This window comes from Podarcis melisellensis (assembly GCF_964234715.1).
Source record: "Podarcis melisellensis genome assembly, chromosome: 8".
Lineage (NCBI taxonomy): Eukaryota > Metazoa > Chordata > Lepidosauria > Squamata > Lacertidae > Podarcis > Podarcis melisellensis.
Genome location: NC_138540.1, coordinates 59248876 through 59268402, shown reverse-complemented (window position 1 = coordinate 59268402; position 19527 = coordinate 59248876). Strand labels below are relative to the sequence as shown.

Sequence of the window (19527 nt, the reverse complement as noted above, 5' to 3'; positions counted from 1 at the left end):
GGGGCTTGGGGTTTGAAAACGAAAGGTCGTTGGCCGTCTGTTAAGAGTTCTGTGGGCGGGGCCTGCCTGGGCAAAATTGACGGAAAAGCTGCAGGAGCGTTTAAAAATGGGGTCCCCCCCCCTTCGGAGCGGATTCATCCCTGCCTCCGAAAGTGGTTTACAAAAACGAGTAACACAAAATTATCAACGTGCGTGTTGCCACCCGCCCGTCTCCGCGACATAAGCGCAAATTATCAGTAAAAACAGTTTAAAACTATTAATAAATAATTCAGCATTTTAAAAAATCAACGCTTAAATGCTGCATTTTCACAGGTCACATCAGAGAAGGGGTGAAATTCACCTGACACGAGAACTTTTTCATTTACCACTTTCCCTAACAAGGGGGCTGCAGAGGGTGTTGACACAATGAGCTTTCTTGGGGGTGGCTTCCAACCTATGCAACATTCTCCCCTGGGAGACACGCCTGGCACCATTTCTGTCTTTTTGGCCCCAAGCAAAAATGTTCCTCGTCCACCAAGCCATTTGCTTTTAATTATCTGCAGCATCCTTCCGTGGGTGGGATGCCCTAGGTCTGTCTTTATAGATATGAACATGTTTTAGCTTTGACTCTGTTTTAGTTTTCAGTTGGTGTTAATGTATGTTGTTTTTATTTTGTAAGTTGCTTTAAGTTACTTTTCATTTAAAAAAACAACCCCTAGAACAACTACTAGAAAGTGCAGTTAAAAGGTATGTGCAGAATGCCTCCACCCCACAAGAACCAACATGTAAAAAAAGAGAGAACAGTACAAATAACAACAACAACAATAATAATAATAATAAATACGAAGACAAATTGGCTCTGGGGAAGAAACTTTCCTTGTCACCTTCCTTCAGATGCTGATCCCAAAAGTCCAAGGTTCATATGGGGGAAAGGCAGTTCTCTTCAGTAGTATAGGGGTTCTGAACTGTGTAGGGCTCTAAAGCACTTTAAATTACTCTAAAAACAAATTGGCAGCCAGACCAGAACCAGTTTTATGTTCATTTCTTCTTGTTCTAGCCATATTCTGCACTAGCTGTTGTTTCCAAACCATCTTCAAAGACAGTCCCAACATCCAGCACATTGCAATAGTCTAACCTGCAAGTTATCCAAGCATAGACAATTGAAGCCATTCCTTTCAATGAAAACTTGCATGCCAGGTACTATAAGCCAGTGCTGAAGCAATGACCCACCTTAAAAAAAATCAAACAATTTAAACTGCTGGGTGGAGAAGGCAGTTACTGTATTTTTCGCCCTATAGGACGCACTTTTCCCCCTCCAAAAATGAAGGGGAAATGTGTGTGCATCCTATGGGGCGAATGCAGGCTTCAGGAAGCTATCTGCAAGTCTTGCAAGCCTGGCTGGAGGTCCCGCGGGCTCGCAAGGCTTGCGGGCAGCAGCCTGCAGCCCAAAAGCCTGGGGGACAGCAGGGAGGCGCAGCGCCGCCTCCCCGCTATACCCCGACCTGATCTGGAGGCTGGCGGGGGGGGAGAAGCAAGCTTGCTTCTCCCCCCCCCCGCCAGCCCCACAAACTCGGGGGACAGCGGGGCAAGCCGCTGCCCCACGGAGGCTAGAGAGGCTGTCCCTGAAGGCAGAAGAGGGAGACGGAGCGCTCCGTCTCCCTCTTCTAGCTTGGGGATAGCTGCGCAAACCTGGGGGGGAAATAAAAAAATTTTTGATTCCCCCCCCAAAAAAAAACCTAGGTGCGTCCTATGGGCCGGTGCGTCCTATAGGGCGAAAAATACGGTAAGTACCACTATAAACCCTGATAGACCAGGGTCAGAAAAGATTTCTTGCAGGACACACCTGAGGAGGGTGAACTGCCACTATCCAGCTGGAACCTGTTCGGGATAGTCTGCTTCTTTTCATGTATTTTACAAATGTATTTAAATCCAGTTCATTATGATCTGCAGTCTCAGTCTCCAGAGTTAATCCACAATTATATTGGTAAGCAATAGGGTATCATGTGGAAAGAAATGATGGAATGTATAGCTACTATAACTTTCTTATGAAAGTTGGGTTATTGACATGTGTCAATATACCCTCATAAATGTATGAATTTAAAAAAATGATTATCTGGTAGACTGGGGGTATGATTGGAAACAACAGATTGCTGATACTTTGGAAAAGGAACTTCCACATCTCCCTTTAAGTTTTTTCTATTTAGATGAACACTACTAGTCTTGTAAGCTGATGAGGAATACACACATGCAAACTCCAGTACTGAATAAGCTTGCAAATACCTCCCCCTCCCAATTCCTGCAGGAGATCCGATCTCAAACTTCTTCAGTACTTCCTGCTTATTGATCGTATTCTAAGCAAAGATAAAGAGCAACTTCAGAGTTTCATTTACCTAAAAATAAGTTTCTATGAATCAGCCTTTACAGAGTCAGAATATGGAAGGCGCCACCTTCTCAAAACTCAGTTGTTTTCTGAAAGCAGCAGATATTGAGGTAATGATCTGTAACATCACAGTTAATGTTCACCTAGTGTAAAACCATGGTTTCCTGGACAAGTTGCAGAGACTTGGAGCTATGTATTCCCTTCATGATTTGTACGTGATGGGTTTAGAAGCATCTGCTTACATTTTTAAACAAGCTATAGTTCCGCATGACAGTTATACTGCAAAATTGCAGCAGGCTTAAACTCAAATCAGTGAGAACAAGCCAGGATCAAATCACAGAATCACAGTTGAAAGGGACCATGAGGGTCATCTTCTAGTCCAACCCCTTGCAATGCAGGAATCTTACACCCATTGTGGTACACAACCCTAACAGTCTCATGCTCTACGAACTGAGCTATGGTGACTTCAAATCCTGTTTTCTCTTTTAAAGCATATGCTTCAGATTTCCTCCTTTGGTGCACAAAACGGTTTTGGAGTGTACAAAATTCATCATAACTCATTCACATTGAAGGAAATCATGGTTTCCCATAATAACAGAGCTGGGCCCAAGTGTAATTAGTGCATTGCCAGGTTTTATATCGCATATGCAGTGAGATCCAGCCAAGGACTTTTGACAACTGTGTTCTACTGAGCACTATCTTACTAGCTGGTAACAGCCGTATTTTTAGCACAGTGATTGTCTTGTGGATGTCGATGCATGTGATGGCCACAGCTCACCACATCCAGGAAAAAGATGCTTCCACAGCCCAATATCACATTTGCACACTGCTCTTCATGCAAGGTGCCAAGGGCACTATTCATGTGACTGTCCTTTATCGCAACCATCATCTTAACATCGTATTACCAGAATCACTTAGCGATATGAATCAATCCTGGCCTCCCCAAACTCAGTCTACCACTACATCACACTGGCTCTGTCAGTTGGCTCTGTCAGTACAGGGGATCATTGGGCTCTTGCTCTTGACAAGCCAGCAGGAGGCCAAAGCTTGGACCTGAGAAAAATCTGATGTTGATCATGGTGCATTTCATTCCTAGCTTCCCAGATACCAAGAGGCACAGCAAAACATAAGTGCTCATTCCTGGATCAATTTTTGTTGGACTGCATATCTGACACACACAGCTATTTGTCTGAAGAAAGTATATTGTACCAGTTTGGCATGGTTATTCTACTAAAGTGATGCATACAAACCCCCTCTATCCAATTCACAGGACCACCACCCTCAGGTACTTGCCCTGACATATCACCAGAGCTAGTAGTTGTAAACAAAATTCACTGAGAACCAGGGAGGAGACTTTATACAGTAAGAACTTTATTGCACTGTGTTCCAAGTGCTGAACCAGAAATGTTTGTGCCTGTTGAGCCCGACTCACAATGAAGCTCTAGCATTTCTACTCTATGACAGAACGTGCATCCCTGTGCGCTTAACCGCCCCACCTTCTCAGTTCTGTTAAGGTTGCAATACAAGCTAATATACTGTAATACATCGATGTGAAATTAAAAGGGGAAGAAACAAAACTATACATAGGAAAAACAAAAGTAATCCACTTGTTCTACAAGTCTGGGGCTGTTTTATATTTGGCTACAACATCTTAAGTTGTAGCTTTTTTTAAAGCAAAAAACTCTTACACGTGTTGTAGAAGTGAGACTAGTTACAAGGACAATTTGTGCCTTTATGTGCACGAGGGCAAAATGGGACAGAAGATGAGGAGGAAAATTCAACAACCTGTTCTTTTCCACATTTCTCAACCTATAATCATTGTTCCAGATAAGCACTCTTTTTTTAACGCACAGCCCATGGTACTATGATCATTTGCATGGTTTAAATATAATGCCAACACCCACTCCAAATATATGCCATATTTTAGAGGAAAGATGGCATTTGTAGTCAACATTTTCAGACTTAAGTCTATTAAGCCACCCACAAATTAAACTGATTGGCATAGTACCATCACAATTAGATTGATTTAAGTCTGTATGGAGCTTTAAAGACTGTGATCCACTTTCTGCACTAAAAATGTTTAAAGGGAATGTTAAGTGATCAGATGCAATGCAGAAATAGTGCCCTGTTTATAAGGTCTGTAAGGCCTTGTCTATACCCACTGAAAGAGCTGCTAAGAGTGACTTACCAAAGCCTTTGACACTGTGCAAGAGACTAAATTGAAAGCTAATTCATAATTTTGAGTAGCCAAACAAATTTTAAAATAGAAGAAAGGGACATGGGTTCTGTTGGCACTGCAACTGTGGACCCAGCTTAGCCAAAGCAATTTCCTACAGAGGTCACCTAAAACTGGCTAAGCACAAGCAATGCTCTTCTGCCCTTCTGACCAAAATTCAGGACACATTCTCCGTATTTATTACACTCTGAATACAGCATATGCCAATGAGGCATTGATTGTGTGCAACCAGCAAGGCTCCCTTAAGAACCTGATTAAAAGTCAGAAACAAGGCAATCAGTGGTTACAGTAAACTATACATGAGCCCAGTCTGGAAAAATACAGGCATTGAGAACTCAAGATCAAGAGATGCCAATGGGCACCAAAGCCCTATTAGAACTAGACTTCATTCAAGTTTATTCCCTTCAGAGAGGCGAGGATCATTCAGACAAGCAGCACACAGCCTTCCCATCGAGATTTTAACCTTAATCAAACACACATGCCTATTCTCTTCCTATGCTGTGTCAGTTTTTCTGCCTAAATGGCAGGAAGCTAACTTCCAAATTATTTAGAGAAATCTATTTGCAGCCAAATGGTGGGCAACATTTCAGCACAGAGGATCCCATCTGAAACACCTGCCTTAATGTGTGTGATTTGGACATCCGCACATCACTCTTTTAGAGGGATCAGATCCTCAGCTACAGAGTCCCAAGCGTTACAAAGTAGGCCATCTTTCATTTCAAATGACTGTTTACATGTTAACTGAATGATAACTGAAAATGTTCAGTTAAGAAAGGACTTTCACCCATTGTGATAGGTTTACCAAAAGCAACTCTCCCCAAATGCCTGTCAGCTGCAAACACAATGTACAGAACTTCTTGGAACACCCACTTGGGATTAAGGCTGCCAACCACATACTAGCTATACAGGCGCTCCTTAAATTCTGTCTGCCATCTTTCACCAGTAAGAGGAATAACTAGTACAAAACTAAAAAATAAATTTGGGCTAGGACCTAAGTGAGGGATGCTGTCCTGCTCCAATGGTTTCTGCACAGTCTGATACTCTGGTTTTCCTTGAGACATAGAATTCATTTTATTAATTTATCTCTCTCCAAAAAGTTAAAAATACAGAAGGTTCAAATAATGCTCGTCTCTTGGCAGATGTTCAGACTGCAACATGAGAAGACAATCCTTCACTGAAATGTTTACTTTTAATTTTATTTTTTATCACAATCATCATCATTGGGACAAAGGCAGAGGAGCACCCACTCCACTACGGTAAATATATCGTTCAGCTCCAGAATTACATTTCCAGGTTCCACGAGTCCAAAAAGACAGCCATGATAGCGTCAAGACTTCATGGAGGGCCTCCCCCTTACTGCATAATGCAGTGGCCGTTGGCATCTCTGAAGCGTAATCGCATCTTCGGTCGGTATTTCTCAAGGTAGAGCAGTTGTTTAGAATTGAAAGCTCCCCTCCTCTTCCTGAAACAGAAGCACATCCAAGACATTAGATCTCAAGCACAAACACTAAATGCATTTCTCCAGTTGGAGGTAGCAATACCAGTTGCTCTGGTGCTTAAATTCTGCTTGCTGGTTTCCGACAGGCAACTGTTGAGCCACTGTGAGAGTAGGATCCTGGCATCATCCAGCACGTTTGTCTGACATTCTTAATAGACCTGCACAGTTCACACCTAACTTCCTATATGGTACCTCTGCTTCGTTTCAAGCTTGGCAGAAGCCAAGAGAAAGAAAACATGAGGTGCATATGCAGATGAAACTGGATCTATAAATTATCAGTAGGACTGCAAGCTTTGATCAGTTTAATAGGTTGATCAACAAAAGCTTTAGTTAATTAAGACAGAGTTATTACATTACTGTCACTCTTTCTTTTCTGCAATGTTAGCCTCAAACCACAAAGGAAAAGCTCACTGCAGCTCCTCCCCATGCTAGTGTCAGTCTTTGGAAAATGTGTTAAACACTGGCATGAAGGTCCACAGACTCGCTTGCCAAACACAGGTGTATTTTTCATTCTGATGAGATCCCCCCAGACCCTATATTGAGCCTTAAGGAACTCATATGGCCCCAGACTTATTGTGTTACCCAGTGGTGTTGGAAAGATATGGCTCCTACACCATCAAGGTAACCCAAGAACCCAGCCTAAATAGTGACGGCCAAATTCTAATCTGTGAGGAAAAATAATAATATATTATTCAGGTTCAAAATCCTACTCAGTTTATGGAACTCATTATGTGACTTTGGGTCATTCACCAGTGTCAGACATGATAAATCTATGGTTTGTTGAGATGAAAACACACTCCAGTGTACCTTAGGCTCATGCACTCCCCTTCTTCCTCCTTTCAGCACAAACAAATATTATTAAAATGTCCATTACAGTGGTACCTCTGCATGCGAACGGGAACCGTTCCAGAGCCCCGTTTGCATCCTGAGCAGAATGCAACCCGCGTCTGCAGGTCGCGATTCGCCGTTTCTGCGCATGACATCATTTTGCGCATCTGCGAGCGGCAAAACCCGGAAGTAACCCGTTCCGTTACTTCCGGGTCGCCACGGAGCGCAACCTGAAAACGCTCAACCTGAAGCGACTTTAACCCGAGGTATGATGGTATAAATATCCTGGTTTAATTTATTATGGTTTGCACAACTCAATTTGCCTTAACTGGACAAACCAGGGAACTGCAGTTTAAATACACCAGCTGAAGCTTTAACTTTAGCATGACTCCCGATATGACCTTTCAGCCCAGCCTGCCTCATACAGGATAAAATGGGGTTGGGAGATCATGTGCGCTGCTCTGATCTTGTTGGAGGAAAGGTAGGATACAATAATCAGTAAACACAGGCTGTATTGACATGCCTATCTCTGCTCTGAGGTGAACTCATTAGGCTACAGTTCATGTGGAACGAAGTGTCTCATTAAAATAAATAAAGAAAAGCATGATGTGCCTAAGAGCCATCTACCTTGTATTTTAAAAGCAGACGGAGGGGGCTCTATTACCAGCTAGCCCTCCCCCCACAACTCTGGATTCCTTTGGAATGACTGACTTCTACTAGCTGGGTTGTAGCAAAGCAATGCCTAAGATCAGCAGTGCCAGCCAAGACAGGCTACATTTATTCTGTATTCCAAGAGACTTGGTCAGTTTCCCAATAAAGAAAATGGGGGGGGCAGTTCTGTAGCTTGCTTGTTCTTAAGTGAATGTTATATCCAAGTGGCCCAAGTCACAAGCCTAGCTAATTCTGTCTAATCACCACCCAGGAGGAAGGACTGTGCCTAGGCCTCAAACATTTTTGTAGGTCACAAGCTCAGCAATGCTATGAGGAAGCAGCAGCTGCTAACCAACCTTGTGACAGAAGATTGCTCAATGCAAAGAATGCTATAGAAAGCGAGAAGAGGGGCAACACTTACTGTCTTATAAACTGCACAGCGTCCTCATACTTCATTCCACATTCAATGAGTGCTAGGGCAACCAGAACTGGGGCTCTGGAAGGAGAAGAGAAATCAATACAAATTTAAACTAGGTCCAGTAAACCTCTCAAAAATAGATCCAATTAGTGCAGCCATGGGCCCAAGACTGCTTCTCTCTCTCTCTCTCTCAGCTATAGAACAATATTGGCCTGCTTTGTTTAATGCTGCATGCAGTATGAAATCAATAGCTTTATGGGTGCCCAATATAGGACAGCAACACTGTTTGCACATTTCAGTTAAAAAATTTATCAACTATAATTGAGACTAGGTGGGCGATGCATCTTAAAGAAAAGTACCTGCCACCTGCAGTTTTTAAAAATAAATATTTTAAAGATTTTCCAATTAATCAAGGGAATATTTAAGGTCAAAATGTTTTGATAAACTGATCCATTGACCAAATGTTAACAGTCCTGCTGGCATGTGGCACAAAGTAGCTCAGGGCAGCAGTTCCTGGCACTCCAATTTTAGCAAGTGCATTGTTTCACAATATTGATCATGTTGAGGAATGCAATTGCAATTAAGAAGGGAGTGCCAGCAGCTATCATAAGCAACTAAAAAATGACTGGTCACTGGAGAGGTCAAATCATCAAGAGCCACAGCACGCACCAGCAGATTACAATTCTTACCCCGTGCATAAGCATGATTGCAAGGGAAGGAACTATCTACCCATTTATTACTTTGCAGCTGTCCTAGTTGTGGGCAGCTTGCTTCAAGAGTGCCTAAACCAAACTTAGTGATTTAAAAGGTCTCCTCTTAAAAACCCAAGGGCCTATTCTTCTTCATGGTGTAAAAAACTTAAAAGTTAATTGCAGTGCTTTACAATGGAGCATGGGGTTGGTGTTAGATGAGAACTATCCCTGTTGATTTAGGAGTCTTGAAAAAATGGCTGGGGAGGAAGACAGCAGTGTTTGAAACCAATGAGTCAGCATCCTAGCAGACAACCAAATGTTTCTCAATATACTGGTGGGTTTGTTGTGCTACAGACCTCAAATCACAGGTTCAGCTGCAAGAAACAGGAAATCCTGAAATCAACGTCTCCAATCAGAGAACAGGAAGTTTACCTTCCAAGCCCTGCAACACAGTGTACAGCAACGCAGCAGCCAGGTTCCTCACGAAATTTTGTTTTCAAAAGGTTAAGCCAGTCATCCACGATTTCACTTGGAGGTGGTGCTCCATCATCAAATGGCCAGTCCTTTGGAAGAAGGAGACAGAACATGTTACTTCCTCTCAGTATTCAAAGCATGGTGGAATGCCACCCCACGTCTTTTCAGAAGACCCGTGACCATCCCATTTCTCAGGCAGATGCAACTTAAGTCTGCCTGAATCATTGCACCTTCCTTTTCTCCCCTCCCACTCTGGGCACTGCTACCACTAAATTGTTGTACCTGCAACCTGTATTTATTGGATCTTAATTGACTATCCGTGTGTTGTGTCTGAATTTTTAAACGAAGGGTGATATAAATCTGTTTTACAATAAACAAAACAAATTTGGCAACTAATTATACCACTTTGGCAATAACAAGAGAAAAAAGCATACTCTCATTTTCATGTGTGTGACAGCAATACCTTGAATACTGAATATGATATCTGGGAGGGATATCAGCTGTAAGCTTTTATGGTCTGCATTTTATTGTGGGATCAATACACTGTTTTGATGCTAATTTGGTTCATATATTATATTTTTAAAATTATTTATAGCACCTTTAGTGTGTACAGCACTTTACAAAATACAGTGGACACTCGGGTTGCGAACGTGATCTGTGTGGGAGGCACGTTTGCAATCTGCGCACGCGCAGGTCGTGATTCAGTGCTTCTGCGCATGCGCGAGTGCTAAAACCCGGAAGTAACCCATTTCGGCACAACCCGAAAACATGCAACCTAAAGCGTCTGTAACACAAGGTATGACTGTACATGAAGAAAGATTCCTGCCTCAAGAAGCTTATAATCTTAAATTCAACACGGGGAAATCAAACACATGGAAGGGGAGGCAGGGATAAACAGGGAAGCAATATGCAGTTGTTTCAGTTGCACATGTTAAGGCTGGGTTACAGTACAATGTTGAAATTAAGGGCTGTGCCAAAAGCTTCAAGGAAAAGGTGAGCTTTTAGGAGTGATTTGATGATCATAAGGTAGTTCCAAACAGTACAGGGCAGTAAGGAGACAAGGCTGGTATCTTTTGAGGGACAGGAGACAATGTTCACATGGCTCAGGGTGAGGGAGTTTTATTGTTTTAGCCATAACAAAATATTTAATATGTTATCTGTTTAAGTGCAGTGTTAAGTTAAGGAAAATGATTGGCAGCCCCCCTCTTCTCATGGATTCCTATGAAAAAACATTATTGAATATTATGTTTATGAAGGACAATTGCCTGGAATTATAATGCTATTATTATTATAATTATTATATATTATTACTGCTCCTTCCTCTCTCTTCGTATCCCACTTTTCTTGCTTTGATTTCTTCTCTTATTTTTTTATAGTTGCCATTATTGCTTTTGCTTTATTAGAAAATAGAAACCAAAACTTCAAAAGCGTCTTTTCACGGTTTGGAGGGAAGGGGAAGACCACCACCCTACAAAGGTGTTCTGAGCAGAAGGGGCAGAGACAGAATGAGTAGAATCCTCTTAGAAATCAGGAAACTTAGAGGTGGCAGGCTTGGAGGAGCCAAGGCCATAGACAAAAGATATGACCCCAAATAGGGCAGAAAGATAAAACATGTCTTCCTTTGAGCACCCTGAGGAAAGATCCATTGAGAGCTGAAAGGAAAGAGCAAATCTTCATTGTATCTCTTCTGCTGAGATGCCTGCTCAACAGAACACCACGTTATCAGCATGAAACTGTCAGCCGCTGATCACAGTTCCCAGAATAGACCTCAAGCACCACAATAAGACTACCAATGCTGACTGCAAAGCCTGGGGTTTTTCACAGGTTAACAGCTAAACAAGGCTTCCACTGCAGCAGCTTATCAGGCCAGATGCCAGCACCAGGGGGACTTCCAATGGGCAGATGAAAGGAAGTACAAGAACTGACATTCAGTGGTGGAATCACTCAAATGAAAAGTTCCCCCTAGCAGACATTCAGTTAAATTTGATTAAGCATGGCCTGATCCAGGAAAGCACTGAGTGCTTTTTTTAACAAGCCAAGTGGCGCTGAGGAAATTCCACAGCTCAAAAGATCAACCCTTTAGATTAACAAGCCCTAAAAGAGTCTAGAAGCATAGACACTGCATTCATTGCTACTGGGAGTAATATTTATATTGTGCCACATTTGCTTCATGTTTATTTGCCTTCACAACAAGCCTGTGAAGCTGGCCCCAATTATCCTAATTTTACATATGAGGGAACTGATGGTGAGCCAGAAGGATTTGCCAAAGGCCACACAACGAATCTCCTAGATCGAACTTCAGCTTGTTCAACCAAATCATTCAGCTTATACTCTGCTCTCAGCTTGTTATCGCTCAGCACCTAATGACAGCAGACATGCATTTTGGGCCAATCCTGATCTCACAGCTGCCTCAGGAAAGTCTACTGTTTTTTCAAAAGTACACCTGCTTTTCTGCAGGCACTATATTGCAGAAACATTTTCAGAAGATAATTCAACCTTGTCTTTCCTAAGCCATGTCTGCTGTTTAGACAAGCTATTTTTAAAATCAGACACATGAACCTGTGAAGTGTCAGCAGCTGGCATGGAACAAAGCCAGCATTATCCACCCCACCTCCCTTGCCTTTTCCTGCATTAAATGTATTGAACACTACCAGTTCAATCAGCTTATGTCTAATTCTGATGACCTATTACCATGTGTTAGGGTAGAATAAGCAATTGCTTTGTGTGTCCCATCTCCTAAACATCTCTACAAGTAAAGTCTGGACAAACATTTTATCTTTACAACCATACTTTGAGGTAGTGTAGCTAGCCCTCAGCCAAACCTATCTCACAGGATGGTTCTGACACAATTGTTGGGAGACTAGAACATCTTGGTGGACAGCTTGATTTTTTATTTCCATTTTCTTCTAACAGTTTTTTCAGGTTTTGCTGGCAAATTAAGAGCCCAGAGGTAAGTCAAAACATTGGAAAGATAGGGGCAGAGTTCCTTATCCTGTGGAACTGGTTTAGAGATAGTCCGCTCAGAATGGACTGAACTACTGCTGCAGGCAGTGGAGACAAAGGTGGGGAATGAGGTATTCATAACAAGCTGCTTGTTGCAATTGCTCAGATCAAGGACACCATAAGTGGCCATTCTTCTGTCACGCTAGAGCAGGGGTCTGCAACCTTTAAGACAAAAAGAGCCACTTGGACCCGTTTCCAAAAAAACAACAACAACTGGGAGCCGCAAAAACATTGCAACATTTAAAACAAATATAACACTGCATATATTGTTTCTTGCCTTAATGCTATATATACAGGATCGTGCAGTCAGCTGTGAATCTCAAGAAAAAAGGACAAATTAATAGCTAATTAAAATATTTAATTTACAACCAGGTAAACAAGTTAATGGGACTTTTGCTCCTGAACCTCAGTGCTCAGTGTCTGCACATCAGGGCTGTAAGACGTCACCTTCATTTTCACACAGGCTTGCAAGCTGTCATCTGTGAGGCGTGATCGGTGTTTGTTTTTAATATAGTTCATGTTGGAGAAGACCTGCTCACATACATATGTGGAACCGAAGATTGACAGGACTCCAAATGCATACTTTTTCATGTTTATATAAGTGTTGGGGATGGCATTCCATGTTTCGAATACAAGTTTGTCCTGTTTGGGAAGGTTTTCAATATCACTCCATTTATGATTCTGAGCCAGAATGGCCTTCTGACGGGCAACATCCTCAAGAGTAGCGGTCAAGCATTTGAACTTGGACACCCATATATCTTTGTCGGCTATATCGGCCAGTTCCAGCTCAAGATCAGGTTGACTTACACCTGGAAATGCAATCATATTCAATAGGGATGGATCGATCGCCAGGGGAGTGACAGAGAAGGATAATGTGTTTTTTTCCTCTCTGAAACCACAGAATCGTTTCCCAAACGAGCTTTGCATTGCGGTGATTGCAGACTTGAAATATTCCAAATTTATCGTATCATGACTTTGTTTGAACTCTCTCAAAGAGGGAAAGTGAGACAGTGTACCTCTCTGGAAATCTTTGACAAACACTGTCAACTTGCGCTCGAATGCCAAAACCTCCTCCAGCATGTGCAGGGCTGTGCCTCCTTTCCCCTGAAGGGTTGTATTTAGCGTGTTTAGATGGGCTGTCATGTCTACCATAAAATGTAATTTTTCCAGCCACTCTGGCTGTTCCAGCTCAGCAAAGGTAAGCTCTTTGCTGGCCAGGAAGGTTTTTACTTCTTCCAAACATGTGACAAAGCGTTTTAGCACCTCGCCTCTGGACAACCACCGGACCTTGTTGTGGAGCAGCAGGTCCGAATATGTGCTTTCCACCTCATCCAATAGCAAACGAAACTGGCGGTGGTTTAAACCCTTTGCCATTATCTTATTAAGAATCTGAATGACCACATCCATCACTTTTGTGCATTCGGGGGGGAAATGTTTGAGCACACAATGCCTCTTGGTGCAGGATGCAATGAAATGACAGCAGCGTTCTACCCAGTGCCTTCTGCAGTAGAGCCACAAAGCCCTTCTGTGCTCCTTTCATGCTCGGTGCCCCATCAGTAGCCACTGAGACCAGGTGGTTGGTGTTTCTTTTTTTAGCACTTAAAAAGTCCAGGACAGCCTTACAGATATCCTCACCCCTTGTTTGGTCTTTTAGTGGTATCAGCTCAATCAGTTCTTCCTGTGACCCAAAAGAGTTCACATATCGACAGAACAGCGCTATTTGTTCAATATCACCTTTATCTTTGGACTCATCACAGGCGATGGAGTACGCCACAGCTGAATTAATGTCTTGAATTTGCTGTTTGCTAATGTTTTCTGCCATTTTTAGGGTTCTGTCTTTAATAGTCTTCGCAGACAGAGGCATGTCTTTGATTTTCTGCACAAGACCAGCAATAAGCTGTTGCATAGCGTTCCCCAAGGAAAGCGTTAGCTATTCATAGAACCATAGAATCATAGAGTTGGAAGAGACCACCAGGGCCATCGAGTCCAACCCCCTGCCAAGCAGGAAACACCATCAGAGCACTCCTGAGATATGGTTGTCAAGCCTCTGCTTAAAGACCTCCAAAGAAGGAGACTCCACCACACTCCTTGGCAGCAATTCACCAAACTTTCACCAAACTTTCCCCTGCTTAAGTTTAAAAAGGGGCTTCAGGCAACTAAAAAGGGGCTTCAGGCAACTAACTCCCACGTGGAATTGCCTATAGTAAGATGGCGGCCGCCTCAGAAGACCACATGGGCAGATAAGATGGCTGCTGGGGCGATCCGGTTGCCCAGCAACAGCACAGCTGCTTCCAACGCTTTTGAAAGCAGCCGGCAAAGCAAGCGTTGGAGCGCCGAAGCCACCTCACCCCCACAAGGAGAATGCTGCGCATGTGACCAAATAGCGAGGACTTACTTTGCTAGAGACAAGCCCCGACGCTACCACAAGCCTCCCTCTCTTCGCGCCACCCAGCCTCCCAAGAAAAAACCCCCACCTCAAACAGTCACAAAGCACAAATTCCACGCGACCGCGACTTGATCCGCCCACAACCTGATCCGCCAGGCGCGCAGAGTCCTCCCCAGGAAAGGTAAAATGTGGCGATGAGCTTGCGTAGCGCGCTGGGCTCCCAGCAGCGAATCGACTTGGATAGGCAGCAAGCAATCCAAACGGAGAGGTTTTCGGCGCGATCAAGGCGCCCCCAGTAGATAAGGGAGTGATCCAATCATAAGCGGCTTTTTGCGTGTTTCCGCCCAGAAAATGCGCCTCCTCCCCTCGCCTCCTCCCCTCGCCTCCGCCCCGGAGCCGCAGCAAAGGCTTTAAAGAGCCGCATGCGGCTCTGGAGCCGCAGGTTGCCGACCCCCGTGCTAGAGAAAACAAGGGCAAGAGGAAAGGCTGGCCTACAGTCACAAGATGATGCTGTTGACCTCTAGGAGAGAGTAGTCTGAGTATCACGCAACATAGATCTCTCTCATCACTACCTTTTCATGCTGCAGCAGAAATTATTTTCCAGGCATTGCTTGACACAAGAGATTATCTTGGCTGTGACTTCTGGAGAACCTGCTCTTTGCCACCTGGCCTGGGAGGGTAGGGCCCTGACCGACTCCAGCTACAAAAGCTGAGGCAGAGGAACAGAATCTTGGGTTTAGGGGGGTGGTTGTTGGTGGATTCTGCTGCTGTTATTATTGTCCTAATTGTTTTTAAAAAAATTAAAATGTTTTCAACCGCTTTTTAACATGTGTTTTTAAATTTGAGTTTGTTGATGACACAATTGTTCCTGAATGCCCCCTCCTGCTTTGTGGAGCCCACTTGGCTCCCTGTTATACTCCATAGCTTAAGTCAAGGAAACAAGCTGGGAGGCAGCTCAAATGTGAGTGGAAGAAAACTCTGGTCAAATGCAATCAAATACTGGTGAGGGCTCATCATCAAGCCTACCTAGTGACAGTGAAGGCAGCAAAGAAGGCTTACTTTGCTGCCTCTGTAGTTCCCCCGGCCCTGAACTACTGCAATTTACACACACACAAACACACACACACCTTCTCCCAGGACAAAATCATTTTCCAGCCAAGAAAACATAGTACTGTGCCGTGTCACTCACTTTCTCATGCACACACACACACTTGTTCCTAGCTTTAAAGCTGAAGGCGGATGGGTATCCCCACTGGCAAGGTTTATCTAGTTAATACTCACAAAAGTCTATCTTTAGAGAAACACAGAGACATTGGAACTCAATCCCCCAAACTGATTAGCCAAATACTTGAATGCACCTGATATGGCAGGACTGTAGATTGCTCAGTGACCCAGAATCCATGCCCAAGTGTTGCACAGTTCCACAGCTGCAGGCTAGCCCAGACAGTGCCATCTCACTAAGAAGCAAGACCACTAGGCAGTTCAAAAAACCCCACCATTTTCTGCTGAATCATAATTCCCTTTCAGAACTTTATACTCACCAGAACTTGAATTCCTTCTTTTTCAACTGGTGCTTTATCATAGGTAGCATCACAGACACGCACCAAGGTTGTCACTCCATACTTCTTCAGCTCCTTTTAGAAAAAAAACAAAGTCAAATCAACTTTTCATACCAAGTGAAAAAATACCTTTGCTTCCAGAGGCATGCAAAGCTGTATGAATAACTGATGACAGGTGACAGCCTGGGGCAGCCTTCCAAGGAAAACTATCTCTTCCTTGAATTACTGCTGCACATACTTCAACTGTCCAGAAACAGCAGGGTGTAAAGGAGGATAAGCAGAAAGGATGACCTGCCAATGGAAGGATCCACAAAGAAGCAATGGGTGTGACAGACAGAGAAGTCAACGAGCGTCTTCTCTTAAAACAGCTGGAACTACAGAGCTCTTAAAAGCTTTGTTAGCTGCATAAAGCCTGTTCCTTTCTCCTTCATTATTTAATTTGCAACTGGTTAAATTTAAGTGTGCAAATTTTGGATAGACTCTTTAGGTTAATGTAATTGACTTTACATTGCACACTATTGCAACAGTGTTTATTGTTAATATTTGTTACCATGGTTGTTATCTGTATATTTTGAAAATCTTTGAATAATAGTATTTATTTCAAAAAGTTTAAATCTGCAGCACAAAATCATCTAAAACATAATCTAAAGCCTAGTAGGTGATATCCAACATTAATCATACTAGGTTGTATCCACTAAAGTTCTGCTCAGAGTAATTCCACAGAAATTAATGGACCCAAGTTAGTCATGACCATTGGTTTAAGTGTGCTCACCCCAAGTAAGACTTAGCTGGATACCATCCCATTTGTTTAAGAAGCACCCTTGTCCTTAAATTGGAAGCGAGTTATTCAAAACAAGAGAGAGAACATATGGTAGCATAAAAGAAAACACATTTAACATTTTACAAGCTAGAAGAGAGGTAAGTACTGAGAAGTATTACTTGTAAAGTGGCCTAAACAAGAAAAAGGAACACAAAGGCAAAGTGGAACAGCAAAGTTAGCACCCCAATCTTCTTTAAATGGAAGCATGTGGTTGTCTGGGTTATGTAGCCTCAGACATTTCTGGTCTAAAGGACAGCCTTGTTTTCTGGCTTCCTGGAAATGCATTACAAGTATAAATTCTAAGGCACACAAACACAACTCTGGTTTAGTTGCAAAACGTGGAAAAAAACAAGCTGAACTTCAAAATCCCTTAATTTACTTTTAACATACATTCTACCCACAATACACAATAAGAGCAAAATTCCCCAGTTGTGATATCACCCTGAAGAACTCTCAGGTGATTAGCCACCCCGAATTTATTAGTGTCTGAATGATTCCTCAATTAAGTCTCACTGATTAATTCCAGTATCTGATGTAGAGGCTAACACAGGATGAGAGAGAGGAGGACGCTTTGTAGGTCAATTTAGTAATTGCAGCCTTGTGCCTTCTAGGGCTGGATGGTGTATCAATACATTTTCCAAAATCAGTTTGAAGTCCACATTATGGTAACAGTTTCATAATATTCAACATGGTGATATTCTGGAAATCACAATGTTTGTGTGTGTGCTATGTAAACAATCATGAAAGACCATGAAGCCGGTCATCGCTTCTCTCATGATTCCTGCTAACCCTGTGACTCTGTTGACTGAGGTAACAAGGTTACAGACATGGCGTATCAATGGCCGGACTATCCCTGGACTAGGTGTGAACACTGTATTTATATTCTGGCCTTTCCTGCTTTCATATTTCATATGTTAACTTGTTTCAACCCACATACTGTTGTGGGCTCCAGGCAAGGGGGTCTGCTTGAAGAGTGCCTTTTCTTGGGGGTAACCCTACAGGAAGAGAGGTGAAGGGGGAGAAAGACTAGCAAGCAGCCCTAGTGCATGGGGATTCCAGAAATAAATAGGCCATGCAAGATATGAGTCACTGCAGCTTTATACTCCAGAAATCCTGGGACTGCGGGTTTTGGTTTTGGATAAGAGTTCTAGAGAATTTCTCTACTAGGCCCTACTTTAGTCCCACATTAATCAAGAACTTATTTTAGAACTCACCCAGCAATTTCTATGTCTGTGTATTGCCAGGGGGAAGTTTGGAAATATTGGGCAAGTTACCTTTTAGCTATCATCTGTTGGAATCTGGTCTCAATAACTGCAGGGTACAGTCTGCCATTACTGGTCTTTCCACTGAATAGTCCTTGATAAGCTTCCCACCTCCACTAGGCTTCCCGGAAGAAAATTTGAAAACCACTCATCTAGGTAGACTACTACATTGGCCTGCATCTTTTGTGCACTCTTTGGCTGCCTGTTCAAACATACAATACAGATAGCCTCCTTACCTCTGTGAATTTGTTGAGGGTTGCATTGGTTGGGTTGTGGGTAATTAGGAAGCGCATACTCTCATAAGTAATCTCCACTGGAGCGGGACGGTTCATAGTGGCAGGAGGAGTGATGGGGCCCAAAAAAAATCAAACCTTGCAACGTTTCACAGCAGAAAACATTTAAAAAATCACTAAAGGGTCTGGGGATAGATCAGAGCTTTCCTTGTTAAGTTCTTTAAGATGATTCTTCACTTCAAGAAAAGCAGGTTTGCTTAAAACGTGCTGCACTTCAACTTCAGCCTCAATTACTACAGGCGGTTCTCCTCAAGACTCTGCCCTACTACATGCACAAAATAGGCAGCCTTTATTACATTTAGGCACTGGTGAGGCACAAAGAAAATTTAAGGGCAGATCTTCTTTCCACTTGTGTTTGGCCAAGCTTTGCTTCTCTAGTGTCACCAAGAGGAAAAGGTGTCCAATGTGCAGAAAATATCCCCATATATTTGAGGCTTATGTCTTGGTGTCTGGAGTCTTCAAGGCAAAGTTTCGTTATGGCACGTAGGACCCTGGCCCCCAGCTCACTTGTCAGCCAGGGTGCTGTGCTGGGCCCGGCAGAAATCTGCCCTCACGCTCAGAATCGCCATAAATGTGTGACGTGGATTCGAATGGAAAACCTAAGAGAGGGGGAAATATTCATGTTTAGAGACAGCTGTGCACAGATTATATGTACAGAAGCATCAAAACACCTACAGCATTAATATTTCAAATGGCAAACAAGTATCTGAAATTGCTTTAGTCATAGAGTGAACAATATATATTAACGAAGTGAAACAACATTTCTGTGATCTGTATGCTCATTCCGATTAATCAAGGCCAGTGCTCATATTACTATCTGATCCTTATGCCTTGTCTGTGATTGCAATCCTAGGGTTTCCAAATCTCACACAGCACTATTTCCCCTGCATGCAGATTCAAGCAATTATCACAACTTAGCTTGAACTAGTCCTTAGTATAGCTAATATGACCCTTAAAACATATCAAGAAACATATGCTATCCATAAAAATCTTTTACCTTTCATAAACTGCTTGTGGAAGATTTGGTTTCAACTCAAACATGTGAGCT

General features: G+C 42.9%; 1 protein-coding gene and 2 long non-coding RNA genes across 3 annotated transcripts in view; 2 read left to right on the top strand and 1 right to left on the bottom strand.

The window, feature by feature from the left end:
* The first annotated feature begins 51 nt into the window (after positions 1-51).
* LOC309376496 lies at positions 52-5236 on the top strand. Its single transcript, XR_014171214.1, has 2 exons — positions 52-1259; positions 1768-5236. It is a non-coding gene; the product is annotated as an uncharacterized lncRNA (long non-coding RNA).
* The window catches only part of PTP4A2 (protein tyrosine phosphatase 4A2), a 28505-nt gene continuing 12688 nt past the window's right edge, over positions 3711-19527 (bottom strand). Inside the window, exons 2-6 of the mRNA XM_081922905.1 lie at positions 18423-19078; positions 16087-16179; positions 9115-9245; positions 7994-8068; positions 3711-6057 (exon numbers count right to left, since the gene is read on the bottom strand). Of these exons, the coding sequence (XP_081779031.1) occupies positions 5949-6057; positions 7994-8068; positions 9115-9245; positions 16087-16179; positions 18423-18518 (504 nt within the window). The 5' untranslated portion in view covers positions 18519-19078 and the 3' untranslated portion in view covers positions 3711-5948. The remainder of the gene's footprint in view (positions 6058-7993; positions 8069-9114; positions 9246-16086; positions 16180-18422; positions 19079-19527) is intronic.
* Positions 9916-14677, top strand: LOC309376498. Its single transcript, XR_014171216.1, has 2 exons — positions 9916-12706; positions 14118-14677. It is a non-coding gene; the product is annotated as an uncharacterized lncRNA (long non-coding RNA).